This window comes from Zingiber officinale, chromosome 9A, assembly GCF_018446385.1.
Source record: "Zingiber officinale cultivar Zhangliang chromosome 9A, Zo_v1.1, whole genome shotgun sequence".
Lineage (NCBI taxonomy): Eukaryota > Viridiplantae > Streptophyta > Magnoliopsida > Zingiberales > Zingiberaceae > Zingiber > Zingiber officinale.
The window spans coordinates 98,733,998-98,758,912 of NC_056002.1; the positions used below are offsets into that span (position 1 = coordinate 98,733,998).

General features: G+C 35.5%; 2 protein-coding genes across 2 annotated transcripts; one reads left to right on the forward strand and one right to left on the reverse strand.

Moving 5' to 3' along the window:
• The first annotated feature begins 620 nt into the window (after positions 1–620).
• LOC122020058 (probable serine/threonine-protein kinase WNK3) lies at positions 621–4,665 on the forward strand. The gene is made up of 8 exons (XM_042577785.1): positions 621–976; positions 1,072–1,109; positions 1,235–1,462; positions 1,548–1,771; positions 1,844–2,001; positions 3,034–3,208; positions 3,330–3,467; positions 3,551–4,665. Exons 1-8 carry the CDS (start codon positions 890–892, stop codon positions 4,411–4,413), a joined length of 1,911 nt encoding a protein of 636 aa, XP_042433719.1. The 5' UTR covers positions 621–889; the 3' UTR covers positions 4,414–4,665.
• Positions 4,666–5,610: 945 nt separating this feature from the next.
• LOC122020059 lies at positions 5,611–6,536 on the reverse strand. The gene is made up of 2 exons (XM_042577787.1): positions 6,053–6,536; positions 5,611–5,948 (listed from the first exon to the last, which is right to left on the reverse strand). The coding sequence occupies exons 1-2, from the start codon at positions 6,431–6,433 to the stop codon at positions 5,793–5,795; spliced, it is 537 nt and encodes a 178-aa protein (XP_042433721.1). The 5' UTR covers positions 6,434–6,536; the 3' UTR covers positions 5,611–5,792.
• Between the last annotated feature and the right edge of the window lie 18,379 nt (positions 6,537–24,915).

Sequence of the window (24,915 nt, forward strand, 5' to 3'; positions counted from 1 at the left end):
AATTAGGTGATACGTGATGTATGTTACATATACTAAGAATTAATTCCATAATTTGTTATGATAATCTTACATGTAAATTAGTCAACCTGTGAAATGAATCCATAAGTTATATATGGTAGTAAAAAGTATAATTCATCATCCAAGTAAATTATAGTTACCATTATAGAAAAAGAAATCCTTAATTTTATAAAATTTGAATTCTTATCTTATAGGAAGAATTAATTCAAACCTATCCGTACCATATACCTTCTATATGAACTATGTATCGCCCAGATTGGCGAATGAGGAGAGCCTCTTTCAATCTTTTCTTTCATGTCACGTGACAATTTTCAAGTGCTAATAAAAATATTCGGTTTATGAAATTTCTTGTTTACCAAACTTTCAAACGAACCACGTGAAAGTGATGTATCCGTTTCATTTGTTTGACACGTGTCCTTGCTCTTCCCTCAATCTATTCGGTCAGATCGCATTAACCCTCTAACCCGAATCCGAATAATACAGATTTAATGGGCTTATGGGCGACCCGTCTCTGGACTTACTTTGTCAGGTGACAGTCCGACACGGCACGAAGTTTAAAGGAGAAGAGCGACACGGAACCAAACGCAAAGAGAAGTTATTTGGGTCGGATATTTGGACGCGGATCCGTGTTCTTTCTAAATCCCTCGCCCTCGAACCGATCTCCTTCCTCGAGCGATCGATCGATCTCAGAGGAAACTCTCGTTGCTCTTCTCCGTCGTTACCTTTCCTGCCGCCTTCCGAATCCCCGGCGATTCAATTCCGTTGGAATTAATCGATTTGGTGGTCCTTTCTTCCTTTCTCTGGAGTTTCCATTGTGCAATTTCGAGTCTCTCTCGGATCGGGGTTTGCGGAGTCGTGGTGCCGCAGAGACATGTCCAGAGGTTCGTCTGCGGAGAAGGAGCCTGACGATCTCAACTCCGAGTTCGTTGAGATCGATCCCACGAGGCGATACGGGAGGGTTCGTCACCAATCTGAAACCCAACTCCTTGTAAACAATAAAATAAAATCTAAGTTTGTATTGTGCAAACCTAATTTGTTCATTCGATGCTGCAGTACAATGAGGTCCTAGGAAAGGGCGCTTTCAAGACCGTGTATCCTTAATTATTGATTCTATGCTAAAGTTGTGTATTTGTTCCCCCTTCTTGTATTGCGTGCGATCTTTGATTTGGCATCAAAAGCTGGTTGGAGTCCTTGACGATCGAGGGTGATCCTTCAGGTACAAGGCTTTTGATGAATTGGAAGGGATAGAGGTTGCTTGGAACCAGGTGAAAGTGGTGGATTTGCTCAGAAACGCCGATGACCTGGATAGGCTCTACTCCGAGGTTCACCTGCTGAAGACCCTGAAGCACAAGAACATCATCAAATTTTACAGTTCATGGGTTGATGCCAAGAACAACAATATCAATTTCATCACTGAGGTCTTTACATCAGGGACCTTGCGCCAGTCAGTACTTCCTGCCAGCCATTTTCACTCTCTGAGGAACAATCAGATTGGCTTTGCTAATCTAATTCCTAACATTGTTGATCAGGTATCGAAAAAGACATAAGCAGGTAGACAAGAGAGCATTGAAAAAGTGGTCAAGGCAAATTTTGAGTGGGCTTCTCTACCTCCATGGTCATGATCCACCAGTTATCCATCGAGATCTGAAATGCGATAATATATTTGTGAATGGTAACCAAGGTGAGGTGAAGATAGGTGACCTAGGATTGGCTGCCATTCTTCGCCATGCTAACTCTGCTCACACTGTTATTGGTTAGTGCATTACTTAATTTGACTGTATAAAACGATGGTATAGATCATTCATCATTTATCATTCTATTGCAGGGACGCCAGAGTTCATGGCTCCAGAACTTTATGAGGAAGAATACAATGAGCTTGTAGATATTTATGCATTTGGCATGTGTTTACTCGAGTTGGTGACATTTGAGTATCCATATGTGGAATGCAACAATGCAGCACAAATATACAAGAAAGTAACTTCGGTGAGTTTACCAAGCATTCTTTGCGATATAATATGTTAGTACTAAACACTAAATTCTATTATGGATTACTTGATTTGTTTTTCTATGATCGTCCGTGGATGTCTTTTGAAAACCTCAAGAAGGTTTATTTGATCTACGAACTTTTGAGTCCTTGTTTCGATCTTAAGTTCCTTGGTGATTTAGATTGTTTGGATCCCTTTAAGAGTGATCATAGGTTGTAATAACACTAATATAAGCAAATGCTATAATCAAGAAGCGGAAAATCATTCATGCAATAAGAAATCTTCAACTATATATCAAAATCTTACAGCTAGCAATAAGTAAATGATAACATGAACGATAAAGTACATAAAGAAAACCGTAACTGCACTAATTAAGAAATAAATGGTAATGAAAAACACAAATCTGAAATCCTAAAAAAAATGTTAAGAAGTATCCTCCACTTGATGTACTAGATTTTAACCCACTTGATCCTAAAATAGCTTCCACTTGAGGTCTTGAAGTAGCAAGTGAAAAGGGTCAGTAGGGAAAAGTGAACAAGTTAAGCGATATGGTGAATGTGCATGACATAAACAAGAAGGATTGACATGTTGAAAGTGACCAAGGTTGCTTTAAAAAAGTTCAACTTGGTACTTTGACTCTTCATACTTGAACTTATGCATGTTCATGATAATTTAGCTGTTTTTCATTTTGATGACATCAATTCATCCAAATCATGTCTTTGCATCCTTCAGCTGAGTTTCGCATTTGAACTCCTAGTGAATCTATGTTCACGAAACTTAGCGCGCATACATTACTAAGAAACTAATTATTAAGAGATAGAAAGTCATTCTACCAATTCATAATTGCTAGAAAACATTGCCATTGATGATAATTACTTGCTTTTTTGTATTGTCACTGGAGTTTGTTTATTTATAATAAATAACACTATTTAGCTTTATGCCATGATCATAATATAAACTATATCTCAGCTATTCTATCAACTGATTCTCTGTTTGCCTCTCTCTGATACATCTAGTTTCTCGCGTGTAGGGAACGAAGCCTGCCTCATTAGCAAAGGTAAAAGATCCAGAAGTCAAGAAGTTTATTGAACAATGCATTGCCAACGTTTCAGAAAGATTATCTGCCAAGGAATTATTACAAGATCCTTTTCTCCAATTGGACTCAGAAAATGACCTCACCCATGGACCAACTTCAAATCAACCAGGTAGAGAAAAGCTCTGACTAGCTTCATCATGGTTACACTATTTCCTTGATATTTATGAGATATGCATTCTCTGAGATTCTTTTGCTCTCTCTGTTTTGATAATTGTTAGATTGAAATGCAGATAATTGTGGCCAGTCTAATGCAAGTCCAAATTCTGACCAGGCCGAACAAGGTTCAAGTGGTGTAGATTTTACCATGGAAGGTCAACGCAAAGACATCAATACAATTTCTTTGAAGTTGCGCTTTGAAGATTCTACAGGTTCACGAGCGTGTGTTTTATGAGTTGAGTCGTGGATTAACATTATGATCATTCTTAACATAATTATTGTCAACTTGTTCCAGGTCAAGTTCGGAACATTCTTTTCCCATTTGATATTGTAGCAGACACATCTGTGAGTGTTGCAACCGAAATGGTGGCAGAATTAGACCTCACTGATCAAGATGTCACAACCATTGCATCAATGATAGATACTGAGATACAAGCCTATTTTCCCGATTGGAGGCCTTTTGAGAATGGAACAGTTTCAGACAGCAATGAACATGACTCTGAAGCTGAAGATCCATCAGGTAATTTCTGTCTGGAGCGTCTTCCTTCTGGTCGAAAATACTGGTCTGATTCTCCAAAGGCAGCTGGTGCAGACTCACCATCATCCTTTGCACAATCAAATGCATCTATTGAGTTGATTTCATATGGAAGTCAGGATATATCTGTTGAGTGTTATGATGGGAACGATGACTCCTTTCTTAAAAACCAAAGGGAATATCACTCAAATACTTCTTCTCTGAAACTACAGAGAAATTCCCTACATTTTAGTGATCATGATGAAAACAAAGTAGTTATTGGTCCATCACCATTATCTATATCAAATAAGCAAGCCTCTAGCAACAAGGTAAACGAAAATCATGAACAAGCAGTTTTCTGCACTGGATCTAAGACATGTAACTTTGGTTCCAAGTCGGAGCAGAACAAAGAAGACCATAAGCAATTGCATGAAACATCAGAACCTTTGGAGTCGGAATATATGCAATCCCTTTCTCAGAAACTAGAGCAGCTTTTGATCGAACAACAAAGGGAGCTTCATGAAGTACAAAAGAAGCATGAGATTGCCATAGCATATGTGTTAAAGGAGCTGCCTCCTGAGCAACATGGTATAGTTCTAACCCTGTGTCACGCAAAAGTTACTTATCCCAAGAAGAAAACATAGTTGTCTTGGGCTCACATGACCATGTCATCGAGGCTAGGTGATTTTCATGTAGAAGCTCGAATGGAATTAACCACTGTACCTACAACCTCACTGACTTGTCTTATTTTGCAAACACTGTTGCATTATGAGTTTGTTAATTTTTCTTCTTCTTTTGTTAAGGAAGCAACTCAGTTTTGAGCATGCAAGTCAGTTGTTTGAAAGGATGTCATTTTTCTTCTATCCATGAAAAGTAATCTTTATCTTGTTTTCTTATTGATGCCTATCAAGTGTAGGAAGAAATGATGGATTTATGTGTGATTCTGGAAATGAATTATGTCTACTTAGACTTAAGAACACTCACATTTGCATCTACGTGGATTTTAAATCTAAGACTTTGGTAATAACTTCTAATGCTCTTATCAACCGAGTTAGATATCTAGCAATGGTTGGACAATTTCCAGAAGGAATGACCATTGCCCATTTTTCCGACAATGACAACTCAACTCATATATGAACCTGTAAATGCAATAACAATAACTACTTGCTGGTCAATCCAGTCTCACTTCTGGTGGCTATGTGCACCGGTATGTTTGTCTCTTGGTGAATGGCTAATGCTTTGAATGCATTAACAACTGAATCTAGAAACTAAGATGCAGTTGAATTGGTGGGTAAATTTGTCAACAGTTGTATGCTAGTTGCACTAAGATTAGGTAGGTGATGGAAAATGAAAGCTGTTTTACTCATTCAGGTATTTTAGTCATCATTTTCTAGCATGACATGGAAAATGAATGTAAAACTCTCAATTATCACTTGAGTTCTTCAACAGGTAGTTATATCAAGTATTCTAGAAAGTATAAATGAACAACACCAGAAGGCTTAGACTTCCCCAAGACAAGAATTCTCTCCTACATCTGAACATAAATGTCTCTCAATCTACAAACAGAGGAGGCATATCAGACTTGAGCTACCACACAATACTAGAAGGCTAAAAAAACAATCTTGTCCAAATGGTATGCCTGAAGAAATGAACCAGATTTCGGCAAAATTAGGTCAAATGCATAAACAAGGTATAGTTTCAATAAGACATGAACTTTAAGTTCATTTTATGGATCACTGTGGCAAATACAACCAAATTCCAGATATGTGCTTTCTCAAGTGGTAGAAGAAAAACTTCCATGGTTTAAGGAAATCATGTATGCAAGCTAGTTAATTCATGGCAGAGACAATCTAAAGTAGTTTTTTTTATTATTTTTTAACAGAGCATGAGCATTACTTCATTTCTTCCAAAACGTCAGGCGCAAATAGACATATAAGAATCAGCAAGCAAACAAAAACCCATTCATACATAATTGTACAGAAAACATGCTTCCCTAATGGAGGTAAAAGATGTTATCTTGAGATCATTTAGATAACGAGAGAACAAGAGAGCGAGGACTTCCCCAAATTGGCAACGCCATTAGAGATTGCAGCAATCTCTCTTCTTTTTCGTTGCACAAAGAGTCCACATAATCGCAGCTCTCTGAGAGCTTCCGAAGAACCGCTTCTTGAATCTCTACCTAAAACACAAAAGGGTTGGTAAATCAGTAAATTTGGAAATCAAACCCTAACCCTAGCCCTCAGAATTTCAAAGGATTACGACTGTTTGGGATCGTCCCCGTACCTGAGAAAGTAGGTCATCGACTAAGGACTTCTGGATATCTTCTCCAGGATCCGGATGCGGAGGCTCGGCCACCGCCGGCGGAGCTTCCGGAGCAGCTTCGGTCGGCATCGCGGGGGTGAGATCGACAGGACCTGACGAAAGGGGCTCCAGAAGCTCCAACTCCCTCCGAAACAGATCCCGGAGGTGGAGGAGGCACCGCCGCCGTAAATCACGGCGGCACCGCCTCTGCTCCGCCTCCGAATCCCCTGCTGCGCTCGTGCCCGCCTCCGCCTGCACTGGATCCAGCACGCGGCGGCGGCGGCGGCGCTTGTAGATGAAGCCTCTGTCGTTGCAGATCTCCCACTCCCCGTCGCCGGAATCGGACTTGGAGGCGACATCCATAAGCCGGCGCCAGCAGAACCCAAAGTGCGAGAGAAACAGAGAGAGGGAAAGCCAACGAAAGGGAAGAGGGAGATTCGAATTTAACTTCGACTGAAAATCAATAATTTTTTTCTTTTGATAAAGATCAATAAGATTGATGGATGTTTTTACCTTTCTAAATATCATTTCAATATTTAATATGCCCTTGGAATCAGACATCTATTTTAGATTTGTAAAAATTAAAATAATAGGCACTGATTAGAATTTTAAATAGACAATTAAATAGTTATTTGGAGTAAGATTAAAATTAATTTATAATCTTAAGGATATCATATAGTAGAAAAATAAAGATTTATTCTTCAACTACTGTTCTTATTACAATAATATATGTGGTATAAATCACATATTATAGTACTAAAAAGGACATATGTTTTCCATAAAAATTTAACATCGTACAGATTTTTGATCTAGATATACTTAATGTCTAATCCTGAATTCAACATATGAATTCCAATTTGACTTTAAGCAGATTCGATAAATATTGGGTTCATTTACTCGAATCATTACATAAATGATCTCATATTTACACAATTATCAAGATGACCTTAACTTATGAATATGTCTCTATTCATAGCTACATAAACTCTCTCATAAACAACGGTCTTATCTTTATTTATACTTAACAAAAAGAGATGATTGTCTATGTAAGTGGACCGATCGTAATCTGTAAATATGCTTATCGAGACTTTATTAAAATGTAACAAACACATATACACTAAATAGGTCATGACATTTTCATTTATCTAAATATTTTTACAATCAGTTACATTCTTCGAAATCCCAAAGACTTTACATGTCTTTGAAATGACTTTTTAGTCAATGACTTAGTAAAAGAATCTGCAAGCATATTGCATGTAGGGATGTACTCAAAAACTATTTTTTTTCTTGTTAACAATATTCATTGCAAAAATATACTTAATTTCTATATGCTTGTCTTTGCTGTGATATTTGGGATCTTTGAAAAAAAAAACTATAGCAACTTAACTGTCACAGTACACTATAATAGGACTCTCACTGTCCTCAGCAATCTTCAAATGCTTCAGGAACCTTCTTAACCAGACAGTGTCTTGCACAGTCACTGCACAAGCCACATACTTAGCTTCCATTGTTGACGAGGCTACTAAGTCTGTTTCTTGCTATTCCATGAGATGATACTACCATTCAGCAAGAAAGTATAGATAAATGTGGATTTTATGTCATCGAGATTCCCCTCCCATTCTACATCTGTATAGCCACTTAGGCTCATATTTGATCCTTGAAAACAGAGGCAATAATCTGCTATCCCTTTGAGATATCTGAATATCCTTTTCATCGCTTTTCGATGTCTTGAATTTGGGTTTGACTGGAAATGACTAACTAAACCAACAACATAGCTTATATCAGGATGAGTACACAACATAGTGTATATTAAACTACCAATAGCACTGGCATATGATTTTTTTCTTCATTTCGGCTATTTCTTCAAGAGTCTTAGGAAACATATTTTTACTCAAAATAATACCTCTCGCTACAAGTGTCTGTTCAATGTTGTAATCTAACATATTGAAATGTTGTAGCATCTTAGTGATATAAGCCTCTTGAGACAAACACAAAAGTCTTTTTGATCGATCTCTAATAATCTTCACTTATAAGATGTACTCAGCTTCTCCCATATCTATCATGTCAAATTATGATGAAATCCACAATTTGACTTTTATCACATACTTTATGTCACTTCCAGTTATTATCATATCATCAATATATAATGATAAAATGACAAACTTTCTTTTTTCCTTCATAGGTAAACACAATGATTCTCATTGATCATTTCGAAATCATAAGATAAAATATTTTCATTAAATCTTATGTTCCATTATCTTGGCACTTACTTTAGCCCATATATAAACTTTTTAAGTCTACATACTCTATTCTCTTAACCTTTAGCAATCTGACTTTCTGGTTGTACCATAGAGATTTTTTCGTCAAGATTACCATTAAGGAAAGTCATTTTTACATCCATCTGATGTAATTCCATGTCAAATTGTGCTACTATAGCTAGTATGACATATATTGACACAAACTTCACAACTGGGGAAAATGTCTCTGTTGGTGCAGTTTGCATTAACGGTCTAACTCGGGTTTTGATGAATGACAAGTAAGTTAAGTTAGGTTTTGTTGTGATCTAACCACTTAATTAAGTGTGCAGGAAATCCAACTAAGTCAACGGGTCAACCGAATAGCTGGTACGAAATCCAGCTAGGTCAAAGGGCCGACCAGATAGCTGGTACGAAATCTAGCTAGGTCGACGGGCCGACTGAATAGCTGGTACGAAATCCAACTAGGTTGACGGGCTGACTGGATAGTTGGTACGAAGTCCAGTTAGGTCAACGGGCCGACCGGATAACTAGCACCAAGTCCAGACAAGTCGACGGGCTGACCGAATGTCTGGCAAACTGGTAAGTTAAGGTAAGTCACTGGAGGAGAGTGACCAAGTGAGGGTGTGTCCCGATTGAAGGGACAGTAGGTGACGATCTAATTTAGGTCTATTTGGGATCCCTAAGCTGAGACCTTGACTAGTTCTTGGTCCTGGAAGGACAGAAACTAATTACTACTCTATATTATTATTAAATTATCCTAATACTTGTTTTGCAAGGTATTTTTGGACTAACATTATTTTGCAGTGCAAATAGAAGAAAATTGTCTTTGATGAACAGTGTCCGAAGGCACCTTCAATGAGTGAAGGCGCTTTCATACTGTTTATAGAAGTCACCTTGCACAGGATAAACTTTTGGCATCGCAGCGGATAAGTGCCAGGTTGTTTGGGATCAAACTTACCTCATTGGAGGTGCCTTCCATGCCTTTTATAAGGCTGTTTCGAGAAGTCGTTGAACAACAACTACTATACGAGGTACTACGCGTACTTTTGAGGTTCTGATTGCTTCAGACTCCTGCTACGACTCTACTACAAAGCTGCTGCGCCCAACGACTGCTCCGAGGACTTTCGATCGTGGCTGGCAGACCGGCATCGACACAAGCACTCCCACTTCAATCTTTAAAGTGTCAGTATTTTTTAATTAATTACTATAAAAGGACAAGTGCAATGTGTTGCACTTGTTTAATTGTCTTTGTACTCGATTTCTACTTCCGGAGGTGCCGGAAGAGGTCTTTAGTGGATTACCCTTCGATAGGTCCGCGGGGACCTGGGTCTTGGAGTAGGAGTCGCCAAAGGATCCAAACCAAGTAAATGGTTCGTGTCTTCTTGTATTTTCGTTCTTTTTAGTTTTTCCGCTGTGTTCGTATACTTTGATTTCAAAATGACAAAATAAAATTTTAAAATCACATGATTCACCCCCTCTCACGTGTGATCGATCCAACAAGTGGTATCAGAGCAGGTTTGACTCTAATTTGGTGCAACCATCAATCAAGCCAGGGGAATTGTCATTTTTTTTTCTATCTAAATTGGTAAAACCTTACCTATTCAGAAAATTATTTTCGTTCGGTTTTAATTTGAGATTGGTGCAACACTTCTCAAATTTTTCTATATTTTTTATATCTCAAACACTGCAAATCCAAGACCAAGTCTTGGTACCTCGTTTTAATTTTTTTTCTACAGCTGTAAAATGGCACAATTTAAAGGGTACAACACCGTTCGTCGTCCCCTATTCAATGGTGACGACTTCCCTTACTGGAAGAAGCAGATGGAGGTGTACCTGAAGACCGACTTCGACCAGTGGTTCAACATCACCAGAGGCTACAAAGCTCCAATCAACAACGTCGGAATTCCAATGGACTCGAAACATTGGAATTCAGAAATGAAGAAAAAGGCGTAGATCGACTTCAAAGCTCTGAACACAATTTAGTCGGGCTAACGAAAGAAGAGCTAAACCGCGTTGGCCCACACAAAATGCAAAGGAACTTTGGGACAAGCTCATAGAACTGCACGAGGAAACCAACAATGCTAAGATAACAAAGAGAGATTTATTTTTAAATAAATTTTTTAATGTCAAAATGCAGTTGCACGCGAGGATAAAGGGCATCCTCAACGGACTCCACACAATTGGCCACCAATTAGAGAACCGGGATCTGATAAGGTATGACTTAAACACATTTCCTTGAAATGCACTATGGGCATCCATCGTGGATGCCCATAAGATTTTGAGGAACTTGTCAAAATTAAAACTAGATGAATTATTCTGTGAACTAGAATTACACGAACAGACTAACGCCAAATCCGAAAAAGGTCTTGCTCTTATTGCAGGGTCATCAAATGTAACGCCCACCCTTCTTACCCAAGGGCGGCGCTACGATCTTATACTACTTACGTACATGCTTTAGTTATATTATAACAGCGAAAAATTTTAAATCATTCCTTTTATTTAAATAAGCATGATATCACATATTCTGATTAGTTCGAATGTGCATATATTGATCATACAACTAAAAATATTAATTTGTCCGAATCGTTCTTGCCGAGCCACCACCACACACATCACTATCTGCTCCTCCTGCTGCTCCGTCGTTCCGAATATCCGTCCCTCATATCTGCGGTACAAGGAAAGTAAGCTATGAGCACTCATGGCTCAGTAAGTTCCTTTCCTACTCACTAAAACCGAATTCATATCATTGCATATCAATATCATGCGAGGTATCATAAGCATACGATATACAAGGGTATCATATTCATATTCATATCATAATATCACATGACATTATATCTAATCATCAGATAATTCAAGCACATATGTAGGCAATGCATCATGAATTTGAAAACTTATACTTATAAGTACTTGAAATTAATATCATCATTAGAGGGGATCCCGGTTTGTACCACATACATAATGCGCGCGCTTCATAGGTAGGTCCAAGGTAGCAAGTCTTGAACCCTACCATGCATACATACTAGGCCCGAGTCTTACTCCATCGACCTAGGGCATTCAGAGGCCCATTAACGAGGCCCGAGTCTTACTCCATCGACCCCGGGGCGTTTACGGAGCCCACCCTTGGTACAAACCATACAAAAATAACTTATCATGCATAACTATCATATCATGTCCCTAACAATCTTTCATGCATTTCCTTTTTCATTTCTTTTCATTATGTATAGCATTTCCTATGCTATAACATATCATTACGTAACATAATTTCATTTCTTCTCATTATGTATAGCATTTCCTATGCTATAACATATCATGGCATATTACGTAACATAATTTCATTTCTTCTCATTATGTATAGCATTTCCTATGCTATAACATATCATGGCATATTACATAACATAATTTCATTTCTTCTCATTATGTATAGCATTTCCTATGCTATAACATATCATAGCATATTACATAACATAATTTCATTTCTTCTCATTATGTATAGCATTTCCTATGCTATAACATATCATGGCATATTACATAACATAATTTCATTTCTTCTCATTATGTATAGCATTTCCTATGCTATAACATATCATGGCATATTACATAACATAATTTCATTTCTTCTCATTATGTATAGCATTTCCTATGCTATAACATATCATGGCATATTACATAACATAATTTCATTTCTTCTCACTATGTATAGCATTTCCTAGGTTTCTTTCCTTTTTTCTTTTATTTTCCTTCATGGCCGAAACCTACCAGTCCTTAAGCTAGGTTTCTTAAGTGGCCTAAAACATGGAAAGCCTAAGTAAATATCATGGCAAAAGTTACTAAGAACATCATACACAAAATTGGATCATAAACAAGCTAGGACTCTTGTGATCTTACATGTCTTATATCATGTAACTAATTTTCTACATTCCAATTAAACATGAGAGCATTAATCAACTTTCATATCATAATATCACAGAGGTCTTGAGCATATTAATATTTTTGTTTAGGCTAATCTAAGCTATCCCTTTTATCATGGCCGAAAAACCCTAAAAAGAGTTCATGAGTTTCTAGCAATGTGAACACCCTTTAAGAAACTTTATATCCTATCATAGGAGCATTAAATTTTTTTTTTTTGAAGGTCTTTCTAACCCTTAACCTTTCTGGTCCGAAGCATACAAGTGAGTTTTCTTTTGGTTCCAATTAATTTCCAAGCAAGAAAACCATAGAAAGGTCCTTAGCATTTCATAGAAGGAACCTTGCACTAGTTTGGTTAGACAATAATCTTCCTAGCCTCTTTAAAATATTTTTGGTTAAATCCTAGGGTTAGATACTCCTCTGATCATACATCATATCAGTATAAAATCATGGAAAAGAATCCTTCTACATAGCATAGAAAATCTTATCATGAAATGAGGTCTTGTTTAAATCATCTTAGATTTGAAAACCTTTTCTTTAGCCGAATTTTCTTAAATTCTTTCCTAGGTTTTCTAATCCTTATAAATCCGAAAATCACATACAAGCCTTGTACCACAGGTGAGGGGAAGCTTACCTTCTTTGCTTAAGTTTCCTAGAGTTGAGAACTTGCTTGTGGACCTTTCTTCCTTGCTTGCTTTGCTCGGCACCAATGGAGGAAGAAGTGGCTAGGTCTTTTGGTGGAGAGGAGGAGGAAGAAGAGGCTTCTTCCTCTTGTGTTGCTCGGCAAAAAAAGAAGAAAGAAAGAGGAGTGTCTCGGCACCTCTAGGAGAAGAGGAGGAGAGTGAGTTGAGGATGAAGCCACCCCTCTATGCCTATTTATACTAAAATGAGGGGAGGAAAACTTGACTTGATTCATCCTCCTTATTTATTTCTCCTCTTTAATGATAAGAATATTCTAGAGAAATGCTTCTTGAGTTCTCTCTTTTCTTTCCTTTAATTTCTCTCTTTTCTTTCCTTTAATTAAAATTCCTATCTCTCCTCTTACAATATCCTCTCCTATCACACTTGGTTAACATATGCATGCATCCACAAGAGAACCAAGGATCAAAACTTGGTTATGTATATTTTTACTTCTTTTTACTTCCTTTTCCTTTTAAGTAAAAAGAATCCTTTCTTATTCTTAACTACTTAGTCCTTTCTCTCCTTATCAATAATTCTCCTATCCCCTTTGATATCCTATACATGTTCCTTACAAGAGGTCCAAGGTTCAATCCTATTTCTCTTCTAACATATTATTGATATTCTTTTGTACATAATAATTCATATATCACCATATTATGCATTATGCATAAATATTTCATACACATATATATTATCTCATATTCCTTCCTTTTGTTTACATTAATTCCATGTATTATAAATATAGATGATTTATATTCTCAACTTTATTTTCTTTCATAAAGTTTTAATCATCTAAATCCTTCCCATCTTAATATTCAACTTAGAATATTTACACCTTCTTTTCACTACCTTCAAACTCTCATTATCCTTACTTTCTTATCTAGGCTTTCTAGGGGTGTTACATCAAAAGACAAGTTCAAATCTAAATCGGAATCGAAAGTCAAGTCTGACCCAAACTCAGATAATGAAGAACACCTGGTGAACCTGGTAAGAAAAATGTTCACCGAGACAAAGAAGAACTTCACCAACAAGGACTTGCAGAAGATCAACTCCACCTCTAACTCTAATAGCAGGAATGTGACCTGTTTTGGATGCAACAAGAAAGGGCACTACAAGACCGACTGCCCGAATATGGAAAAGAAGAAGGCACTTAAAGCGACGTGGGATGAATCATCCTGGGAAGATTCAGACAACGAAGAACCAAAGCACTCCAACTACCTTGCACTGATGGCGTACGAACCAGAATCGGAACACGAGTCCGAACTCGAATCAAGCCATGAGTCCGCACTCGTTTCTGAAAGTTCCAATGAGGTATATTTTAGTTTAAATAAAAAGTTCTTTAAAATCATTGCATGCTTAAATAGGAAGTTAACTACTTATGAAAATCAAATAAACGAACTAACAAAAGAAAATGATAAAATTAATGAACAATTAAAATTGAACTCAACAACTGAACCAATTCAAACTAAAATTCCAACTCAAGTTGCAAAACTCGAGGAGGATAATTTCATATTGAAAAACAAAATAGTTAAACTAAAGGAATTACTTAAAAAATTCACAACTAGATCCAAGTATCTTGACATGATACTAGGATCACAAAGAGATGTGTACAACAAGTTCGGACTCGGATATAAGCCCAGCTCAACAACAAATCTTTTATATCTTTAGTTAACCAAAATAAAAATCAAAGTAAAGCTTGGGTTCCGAAAGCGTGTCTAACCACGTAAGTAGAACTCAATCAATATTACATACCTAAAGATAAAATTTATTATATAAATCAAAAGACTCTCCCTTAAACTCTAAAGTTAAATATTCAAAAATAAATACAAAATAAAAGATAAAACTTAAATTATTTAAACCTAACTTAAATCAAGTATATTATAATTATAAAAGTAATTGACATAAATTCAAAACTTAAACTCAAAATGTTCAATAATTCAGGGGGAGATTTCAAATTAGTTGGCACCTTCAAAATAATAACTTACCCGGTAGGATAATTAGGACTAGCTAAAATAGGGATAATAGTTTAACTTTACAAAAGTATTAGTGAAGTTTTGGATGATAGTAGGTTAGGGAAACTATGTCTATGCATGTCTAGGAAGATATGACTTCGACCTGGTGCATTTAGCTTAGTGGAACTAACTAAAGCTATCTCTTACAGATCCTAACTAGTTAGACCAATGTTTTGTATTAAGTTCAGTGGATAGGACTATTTGGAAAACTTCGAAGGCATAATTACTCTAATGATGTCCAAGTGACTCACCATAGCCCAAAAATTTATCCAAAGAATGTCTATTTGTTAAGCCTAAAGCTAAACTTAAATCTAACACAAAGTTAAACTCAACCCTAAAATTGAACTTAATTTATCTCACAAAATCATAGGATTCCCTGAATGAAAATATAGATCGGATGAGATAACTAAGAAACTTAAAATTAAAAATCAAAATGATAATTTTCAATTAAAATTAAACCTTAAATTTAAAATTTAAAATTAAACTTAAAATTAAAACTAAAAATTTAAAAATTAAACATAAACTAAAAATTTAAAATTAAAATTTAAACTAAAAATTTAAAATTAAACTTAAACTAAAAATTTTAAAATTAAACTTAAACTAAAAATTAAAAATTAAATTTAAATTTAAAATTAAACATTAAACTAAAACTAAAACTTTAAATTAAAAATTAAAATTAAAAGTAAGCTCAAATCTAAAATGATATTAACTCCTACCTATTGCAGGAAACCAAGTGAATATTGAATAGTGGTTGCTCCAAACACATGACAGGGGATCACACAAAGTTCACTCAATTAATATACAAAAGCTTAGGAACAGTTACCTTTGGAAATAACAGCAAACTCAAGATAATTGAGGTAGATAATATTGAACTTAAAACTGATTTTATTGTTAAGAAAGTATTACTTGTTGAAAATCTCAAATACAACCTTCTTAGCATTAGTCAATTCTGTGATTCTGGATATAAGGTTAGGTTCCTATCCTCTGAATGCCTAATTAAGCACTTAGATAACCCTTCTATAAGTCTAAAAGGATTTAGAAAAGATAATATATATGCAATTAACCTAACCACTTCCTCACTTAAGTGTTATTTAACACAAAAAGAAGAAACTTGGTTATGGTATAGAAGAATGTCATACACAAACTTTAGAAATTTAAGTAAATTAAATGGATTAGTTAGAGGCTTACCAAAATTACCTAACTTAGACTCAACAATTTGTAATGTCTGTCAACAAGGAAAACAAATAAAGTCTACTCACAAATCAACTAATCAACTTCAAACAAATTCAATACTAGAATTATTGCACTTAGACATATTTGACTCCCATAGGATCAAATTAATAAATGGAAGTCTATATTACCTAGTAATAATAGATGATTACTCTAGATTTATTTGGATAAAATTCTTTAAAAATAAGGATGAAACATTTGAAATCTTTAGTAATTTTTGCAAATAAATTGAAAATGAAAAAGGCTCAAAAATTAAAAGAATCAGAAGTGACAACGGAGGCGAATTTAGAAATCACAACTTTAATCAATTCTACCTTGAAAATGGTTATCATCACGAATATTCATGCCCTAAGACACCTCAACAAAATAGAATAGTAGAAAGAAAGAACAGAACTCTACTTGAAGCCTCTAGGACAATGCTAAATGAGTATAACCTGCCAAAATACTTTTAAGCAGAAGCTGTTAGCACAACCTACTATGTACAAAACAGAACCACTATAAACAAAACTTATAATAAAACATCATTTGAACTCTATTATAATAAACAACCCAATATTAAATACTTTAAAGTATTTGGATGCCCAGTCTATATACTAAATACAAGAGAATACGTAGGAAAATTTACCTCAAAAATAGAAAATGAAATCTTTTTAGGATACTCGCTAAACAGTAGAGGTCATAGAGTATATAACAAGTTAAACTAAGAATTGAAGAAACCTCAAATGTAAAATTTGAAGAGTCCAATCGAAACCTAGAACAAACCCAGAATCAAATAATCAAATTTGTTCGAGGTACTACTAGTCAAGGGGGAGCCAGTGAAAACCTAAGTCACGAAGAAGAAGATCAACTTTAACTAAATGAACCTCCTAGAATCATAAGAGTAAACCTAAATTATCCAATTGCCCAAATAATTGGTGACCCAAACCTAAGAGTTCAGACTAGGTCATCCTTTATAAATTTAAGTCAAATATTCTTGATCTCAAAAAGTAAACCCAAAATGATAGAAGAATCCTTACTTGACCCAGACTGGATCATAGTCATGCAGGAAGAACTAACTCAATTTGAAAGAAATGAAGTCTGAGACTTAGTACCACCACTAACAATAAAAAGGTAATAGAAACAAAATGAATTTTTAGAAATAAACTAAGTGAAAATGGGGGAACTTGTTAGAAATAAGGCTAGGCTAGTTACTAAAGGGTTTAGTCAAGTCGAGAGACTTGACTATGATGAAACCTATGCCCCAGTAGCTAGACTTGAATCTATTAGAATGATACTTAGCTATACAACCCATAAAAGATTTAAACTTTATCAAATGGATGTTAAATATGACTTTTTAAATAGGCTAATAAAAGAAAAAGTGTATATAGGTCAACCACCTAGATTTGAGAGTCAAGATTATCCTACCTATGTATTTAAGCTTAAAAAGGCCTTGTATGGTCATAAAAAAGCACCTAGAGCCTGGTATGAACGGTTGACCTTCTACCTAATTTCCAAAGGGTTCAGTCAAGGACAAATTGACCCAACCTTATTTGTAAAGTCAATCAAATAAAATATATTTATAGCCCAAGTATACGTAGACAACATAATCTTTGGTTCAAGTAATTCAGAATTCTTACAAGAATTCATAACCTTAATGGAACAAGAATTTAAAATGAGCTTAGTAGGTAAACTAACTTACTTTTTAGGTCTAAAAATTAAACAAACTAATGAACGAAATTATGTCTACCAACAAAAATACATTAAGAAATTACTTAAAAAATTTGGAATGGAAAACTCCAATGGCAACTAACACTATCTTAGATAATGACCCAAATGGAAAATCAGTTAACCTAAAATACTATAGAAGTGTCAAAGTAGTCTTCTATACTTGACTGCAAGTTGACCTGACATTTTATTTGCCATTAGTATGTGTGATAGATACCAAACCTGTACTAAAGAATCTCATTTAACTAACGTAAAAAGAATTTTCAGATATCTAAAAGGAACTTCAAATGTAGGAATTTGGTATCCTAGAACAACTAATTTTAAACTTATAGGTTACTCTGACTCAGACTATGATGGCTATAAACTAAGTCGTAAAAGTACAAGTGGTGGATGTCAGTTACTTGGCCCAACACTTGTCAGCTAGTTTAGTAGAAAGCAACATTGTGTTGCCTTATCTACTACTGAGGCAGAATATATAGCAATAGGAGAATGCATTTCACAATTGTTATGGATGATGCACACTCTTAAAGATTTTAATTTAAACTTTACAAAAGCAAAAGTACTAATTGACAATGTTAGCTCAATTAATTTGACAAAAAATCCTGTGCATCATTCAAGAACCAAACACATTGAAATTAGACATCACTTTATCAGGGATCATGTCACTAAAGGTGACATTGAACTAAATTACATTAAGTCCAAGTCAAACTTAGCTGACATATTCACCAAACTCTTTCCTGAAAGTGAATTTATCAACTTACGATGTCAGTTAGGAATGTATTTAATAGACTAGGACCAATATTTTCAATATTATTTTCAACATTTCCAAATTCTAGGACAAAATTCTTTATGTACTTTTCTCAAAATTTCCTTATTTTTAGAATTTTCAAAATCAATTTTAGCCTTAGTCAAGATCGAACGCATAGAAAGCATGCTCCTTTAGATTTAGGACTTGAGCATCTCACCAACACATTAAGGCTACCTTATTTGTGTATTCCAAACTTAGAAAGGGGTGAGATGCATAGGCAGTTTGCTTGGACTTAAGATGCTTATATCAGTGTATCAACATAAGTATGACATTAAATACTAAATTTATAGTGATTGGGTTAAGTAATCCAGGTTAGTCAAATACTAACTGGATTAAAAGACTTAATTTAACTAACCAAGTGAACACTGCTATCCTATGATAGTTAGTTAGTAACCAACAATTAGACAGTTAAGGATAATTTATATTTGATTAGATTATTATGATAATTAGTTAGTAACCAACAGTTAGACAGTTAAGGATAATTTATATTTGATTAGATTATTTTGAAATACTCTCAGGTTCAGGGGGAGGATAAATAAGTCCACAAAACTTAGAAAACATTCTGTTTTACATTTTCAAAAATCTATTTTTAAAATTATTACATGTTTTGAAAAATTATTTGGAAAACCGTTTAACTTTTTTCCAAACTACTTTAAAACAATTTTTAATATTGCAACATTTAGTATTTTAACTTTTATCTTGGGGAACTTTAACCTTAAAAAGTTTTTTTTTTTTGAGAACTCAGCATTTTCAATTTTTTTTGAAAAACTTTAAAGTTTCTAAAGTTAGTAGATTTTAAAAGTATTTTCAACTTTATTTCTCTTGTGAAAATACTAATATACAGTGCCTTTTTAAAAATGTCTCTAAAAACTCTTTAAAATCTACTTTACAAGATGTCTTGAAAACATTTTAAAAATTTTTTTGAAAAGGTTCTTTTCAAAACTTATTTTTTAACTTTTAAATTTTTAATAAGTTGTTTTTTTTTATCCTTTTGAAAGGCTAAGTGGTTTCAAAACTATCTTTAAACATATTTTGTAAAATATATATTTTAACAAGTTTTTATGATTATACATTTTTTCTTTCCTCCCTCAAAGAAATCTTGAGAATTATTGTAAAATTATTTCTTACTTTCCCTAGCAAATTTTTTTTGCCTATTCATGATTTTTTGATGAATGCCAAAGGGGGAGGGTTAAGGGGTTAAGTTGAAACAAATCGAAATCCGAAAAACTTAAACCATATCATATGTCTATTTATGATTGCATTTGTTCCCCTAACTTAACTCAAGTTGTCATTGAATCAAAAAAGGAGATATTGTTGGTGCAGTTTGCACTAACGATCTAACTTGGGTTTTTGGTAAATGACAAGTAAGTTAAGTTAGGTTTTGTTGTGATCTAACCACTTGATTAAGTGTGCAGGAAATCCAGCTAGGTCAACGGGCCGATCGGATAGCTGATACGAAATCTATCTAGGTCAAAGGGTCGACCAGATAGCTGGTACGAAATCCAGCTAGCTCGACGGACTGACCGAATAGTTGGTACGAAATTCAGCTAGGTCGATGGGCCGACCGAATAGCTAGTACGAAGTCCATCTAGGTCAATGGGCCAACCGGATAGCTGGCACGAAATCGAGACAGGTCGACGGGCTGATCGGATCTTTAGCAAACTGGTAAGGTAAGGTAAGTCACTGGAGGAGAGTGATCAAGTGAGGACGTGTCCCGGTTAAAGGGACAGTAGGCGTCAGTCCAGTTTAGGTCCATTTGGGATCCCTAAGATAAGACCTTGACTAGTTCCTGTATTATTATTAAATTATCCTAATACTTATTTTGCAGGGTATTTTTGGACTAACATTGTTTTGCAGGGCAAAAAGAAGAAAATTACCTTCAAATGAACAATGTCTGAAGACACCTTCTAGTAGTGAAGGCGCCTTCATACTGTTCATAGAAGGCACCTTCTATAACTATGGAAGGCACCTTCCACAGGATAAACTTTTAGCGTCGCAGCGGATAAGAGTTGGGTTGTTCGAGATCAAACTTGCCTCATTAGAGGCGCCTTCCATGGCTATGGAAGGTGCCTTCCGTGCCTTTTATAAGGCTGTCTCGAGAAGGCATTGAACAACAACTACTATACGAGCTACTACACGTTCTTTTGAGGTTCTGATTGCTCCAGGCTCCTGCTACGACTCTACTGCAAAGCTGCTACGCCCGATGACTACTCTGAGGACTTCTGATCGCGACCGACAGATCGACATCGACACGACTTCGATCTTTAAAGTGTCGATATTTTTTAATTAATTACTGTAAAAGGACAAGTACAGTGTGTTTCACTTGTTTAATTCTCTTTGTACTCGATTTTCTCTTCCGGAGGTTTTGGAAGAAGCCTTTAATGGATTACCCTTCAATAGGTCTGCGAGACATGGGTCTTGGAATAGGAGTCACCAAAGGCTCCAAATCAAGTAAACTGTTCGTGTCTTCTTGTATTCTCGTTCTTTTTATTTTTTCCACTGCGTTCATATACTTTGATTTCAAAACGACAAAACGAATTTTTAAAACCACATGATTCACTCCCCTCTCACATGGGATCGATCCAATTCAAAATTAATATCCTTCATTTGAGTATATCCTTTTACAACTAAACGAGCTTTGTATCGATTAATCGATCCATCTTCTTTCCTCTTTATTTTGATAATCCACTTATTCCCAATATCCCTTTGGCTTGAAGGAAGATCGACGAAATCTCAAACTTGATTCTTTCTCATTGACTCCATTTCCTTATCAATTACAACTTTTCATTCTTTTCTAACTGAGCATCTCAAAGCTTCCTCAACTGTTCGAGGTTCCTCATCGTCAACTGAGAGAATCATCAATGTCTCATTCTCAATGTCAAACATTCTTCAAGGAATAATCTGACGACTACTTCTTTGTAGGTTAGACTGTTGAGAAACTGACTCATTTAGTGGCAAATCACTCCCACTAGGTTAACTAGATTTAGATATCTCCTTATTTATTGATAAAGAAACATTATCCTCCTCCTCTATCGCATATAAAGGAATTGTCTTATCAACTTCACCTCATGTTGGAAACTTAGTTTTGAGAAAAGTAGCGTCTCTTACTCTATTTCAAAGATGGTTCTATCTTGTCGTTCACCAATGAAGACATAAGCACTACAAGAAAAATACTCACAGACAGCGATTTTCCACCGGTGTCTATAACAAAATCAACCGGTGTCTATGAAGGCGCTATAAAAGGTTTGACATTTTAGACATCGATTTATAACCTGTGTAGTATCACTTAACAACACCAATTTCTAAGTCAGTTATTAATCGGTGTAGTATCACTTAACGACAACGTTTCAAAATCGATGTCATTGAAGCTAAAACTGTTATAATAACTCTTATTTTTTCCTACTGTTTGTAAATTATGATCGAGCAAGAGTATGAAATTGATATTATTCCCAATAGTACAAAATTAAGTTAATATTATAAATTCACCAAGAAAATCACAAATAAAAATGCACCAATGTATTTAAACACACCAAGTTAATATCCACCATGTAACCAATACATAAATATTCTTCTTACAACATAAAAAAACTAATAGATATTGTAGAGATACACATCAAGTTAATATCCACAAATTATATTCCATGAAAATGCATACATCCTCCAAGGCTTTCAAAAATCGAATGCCTTTCCTGCTCAAATGTAATATAGCATGCATTCAGCCCACTCGAACCGCACTTCTTCAATTTCAACTGTAGAGTACTTGAGATTTGTAAACTGTAAAAATATATAAATATTTATTAGTAAAACTAAGTATTAATCACTTTGTAAAGAGATATTTTGAATGTATCAGCTGACCTTAGTGCTTGAATTACTAAAAGATTATTGATTAAGTACTTTCTTTAATTTGTGTTGGTAGTTTTGAGAGCATGAAACAAAATCTAAATAATGCGGTAACCACTCACATGGATCTCCCAAAGAAACGTCACTGAAGAACCGTCGGTCGACGAAGAGGTTGCCACTGTCGAAAGCACGATCACGGAGCAACCGGAAAGAGCTTCAAAGTTCACGAGCCAAATCCCACCTCTGGATGTTCTCCCTTTCCTCGACCAAAACACCTCACAGCTCTCTTCTCTGATCACCTTCACAACACCAGTCGTCGTTCCTTTTCTGATTGCCTTGGACGCCTCTTATAAGAAGGCTAAGGAATACGAAGGGGAAAGGACGCCCCTTCGTCTCCTTGGCGTTTGCAACAAAAGGAGAGTAACGAAGGGGAACCCTTCGTCTCTAGTAACGCCTCACATCTCCCACTCGTCCAAGCCAATCCATATGGTCACATAGACCATGTCAGTCACATAGACTATAAGGTGATCATGTCACGAAGACCAGAGCGAAATTAGTCACAAAGACTAAATAAGTCACATAGACTTTATGAGGATCAAGTCACAAAAACCAGAGCTAAATTTAGTCACAAAGACCAAATAAGTCATGAAGACTTTATGAGGATCAAGTCACAAAAACCAGAGCAAAATTTAGTCACAAAGACCAAATAAGTCACATAGACTTCATGATGATCAAGTCACGAAGACCAGATCAGAACATCCATTCCATACATTAGGGAAAATGGTTTGTGCGACAGCAAGCACAGTGAGCATTCAATTGCTAAGAAGATTGTCACACCTTACTTAGCTGCTCCATAGAACAAATCAGAGACATAAATGTCCATAGAACGAATCAAAGACATAAATGACTTGCCTTTACCCCAGATTAAATTATTTACATCATCATGAACATCTTTAATCCCTCATATTGACCATATGTCAAGAGCATGTTCAACATCTCCAATCAAACAAATTATTCACAATTACATTTTATGTACTAAACTAAAAATGTAACCGGTACCAATGAATAAATGTCACAGATGTAAATCAATCTTAATCTTCATTTTTAGCTAGAATCCATTCATTCTAATCAGTTGCTTTCCTAGTTATACTCCATAGACTGAATCATCCATAGCTAATAGGAAACATGCTAAAGTAGCAGACACTGATCAGAACTTCAAGTAAACAGCTAAATAGTCACTTAGGGTAAAATCAAGATTAACTTATAATCTCAAGGGTCTCACATAGTAGAGAAGCAGAGATCCATTCTCCTACTACCCTTCTTGTCGTCATAGCACATGTGGTAGAATCACATGCTACGATGTTATTCTCTTTACTAAAAAGAGCGCATGTTTTTCCAAAAATTTAACATCGTACAGATTTCGATCTAGACATTCCCAATGTCTAATCCCGAATTCAACATATGAATTCTAATATGGCCTCAAGCAGATTCAGTAAATGGTGGGTGCATTTACTTCAATCATTACACAAATGATCTCATCTTGACACAAATATCAAGGCGACCTTAACTTATGGGTATGTCTCTATTCACAGCTACATAAGTTGTCCCATAAGCAACGGTCTTACCCCTATTTGTACTTAACAATTAGAGATGATTGTCCATGTGAGTGGATCAATCTCAATCTGCCAACATACTTATCGAGACTTTTATTCGAATGTAACCAAGACATATACACTGAATAGATCATGGCATTTTTCATTTATCAAAATGTCTTTACAATTGTTACATTCTTCGAAGTCCCAAAGACTTCACATGCCCATGAAATGACTCTTTAATCAATGACTTAGTAAAAGGATCAGCAAGCATATTCCGTGTAGGGATGTACTCAAGAATAATCTTTTTCTTGTCAACAATATCTCTTACAAAATTATACTTAATTTCTATATGCTTGCCTTTACTGTGGTATTTGGGATCCTTGGAAAAAGCTATCGCAGCTTGACTATCACAGTACACAGTAACAGGACTCCCACTATCCTCAGCAATTCTCAGATGTTTCAGGAACCTTCTTAGCCAGACAGCCTCTTGCACAGCTGCTGCACAAGCCACATACTCAGCTTCCATTGTCGACAAGGCTACACAAGCCTGCTTCTTGCTTTCCATGAGATGGCACCATCATTCAGCAAGAATACATAGCCAGATGTGGATTTTCTATCATCAATGTACCCTGCCCAATCTACATCGGAGTAGCCACTTAGGCTCATATCTGATCCTTGGAAACAGAGGCAATAATCAGTTATTCCTTTAAGATATCTGAATATCCTCTTCACCGTTTTCCAATGTCTCAATCCTGGGTTTGACTGGAAATGACTAACTAAGCCAACAGCATAGCTTATATCGGGACGA

Excerpts from the sequence above, each read along its gene's own strand:
- LOC122020058 (XM_042577785.1), top strand. The coding sequence starts at position 890 with ATGTCCAGAGGTTCGTCTGCGGAGAAGGAGCCTGACGATCTCAACTCC. Across the intron at positions 1,110-1,234 it reads AAGGGCGCTTTCAAGACCGT|GTACAAGGCTTTTGATGAAT; the intron begins GTATCCTTAATT and ends GTGATCCTTCAG. Across the intron at positions 2,002-3,033 it reads TATACAAGAAAGTAACTTCG|GGAACGAAGCCTGCCTCATT; the intron begins GTGAGTTTACCA and ends TCTCGCGTGTAG.
- LOC122020059 (XM_042577787.1), bottom strand. The coding sequence starts at position 6,433 with ATGGATGTCGCCTCCAAGTCCGATTCCGGCGACGGGGAGTGGGAGATC. Across the intron at positions 5,949-6,052 it reads TCGATGACCTACTTTCTCAG|GTAGAGATTCAAGAAGCGGT; the intron begins GTACGGGGACGA and ends TTTGTGTTTTAG.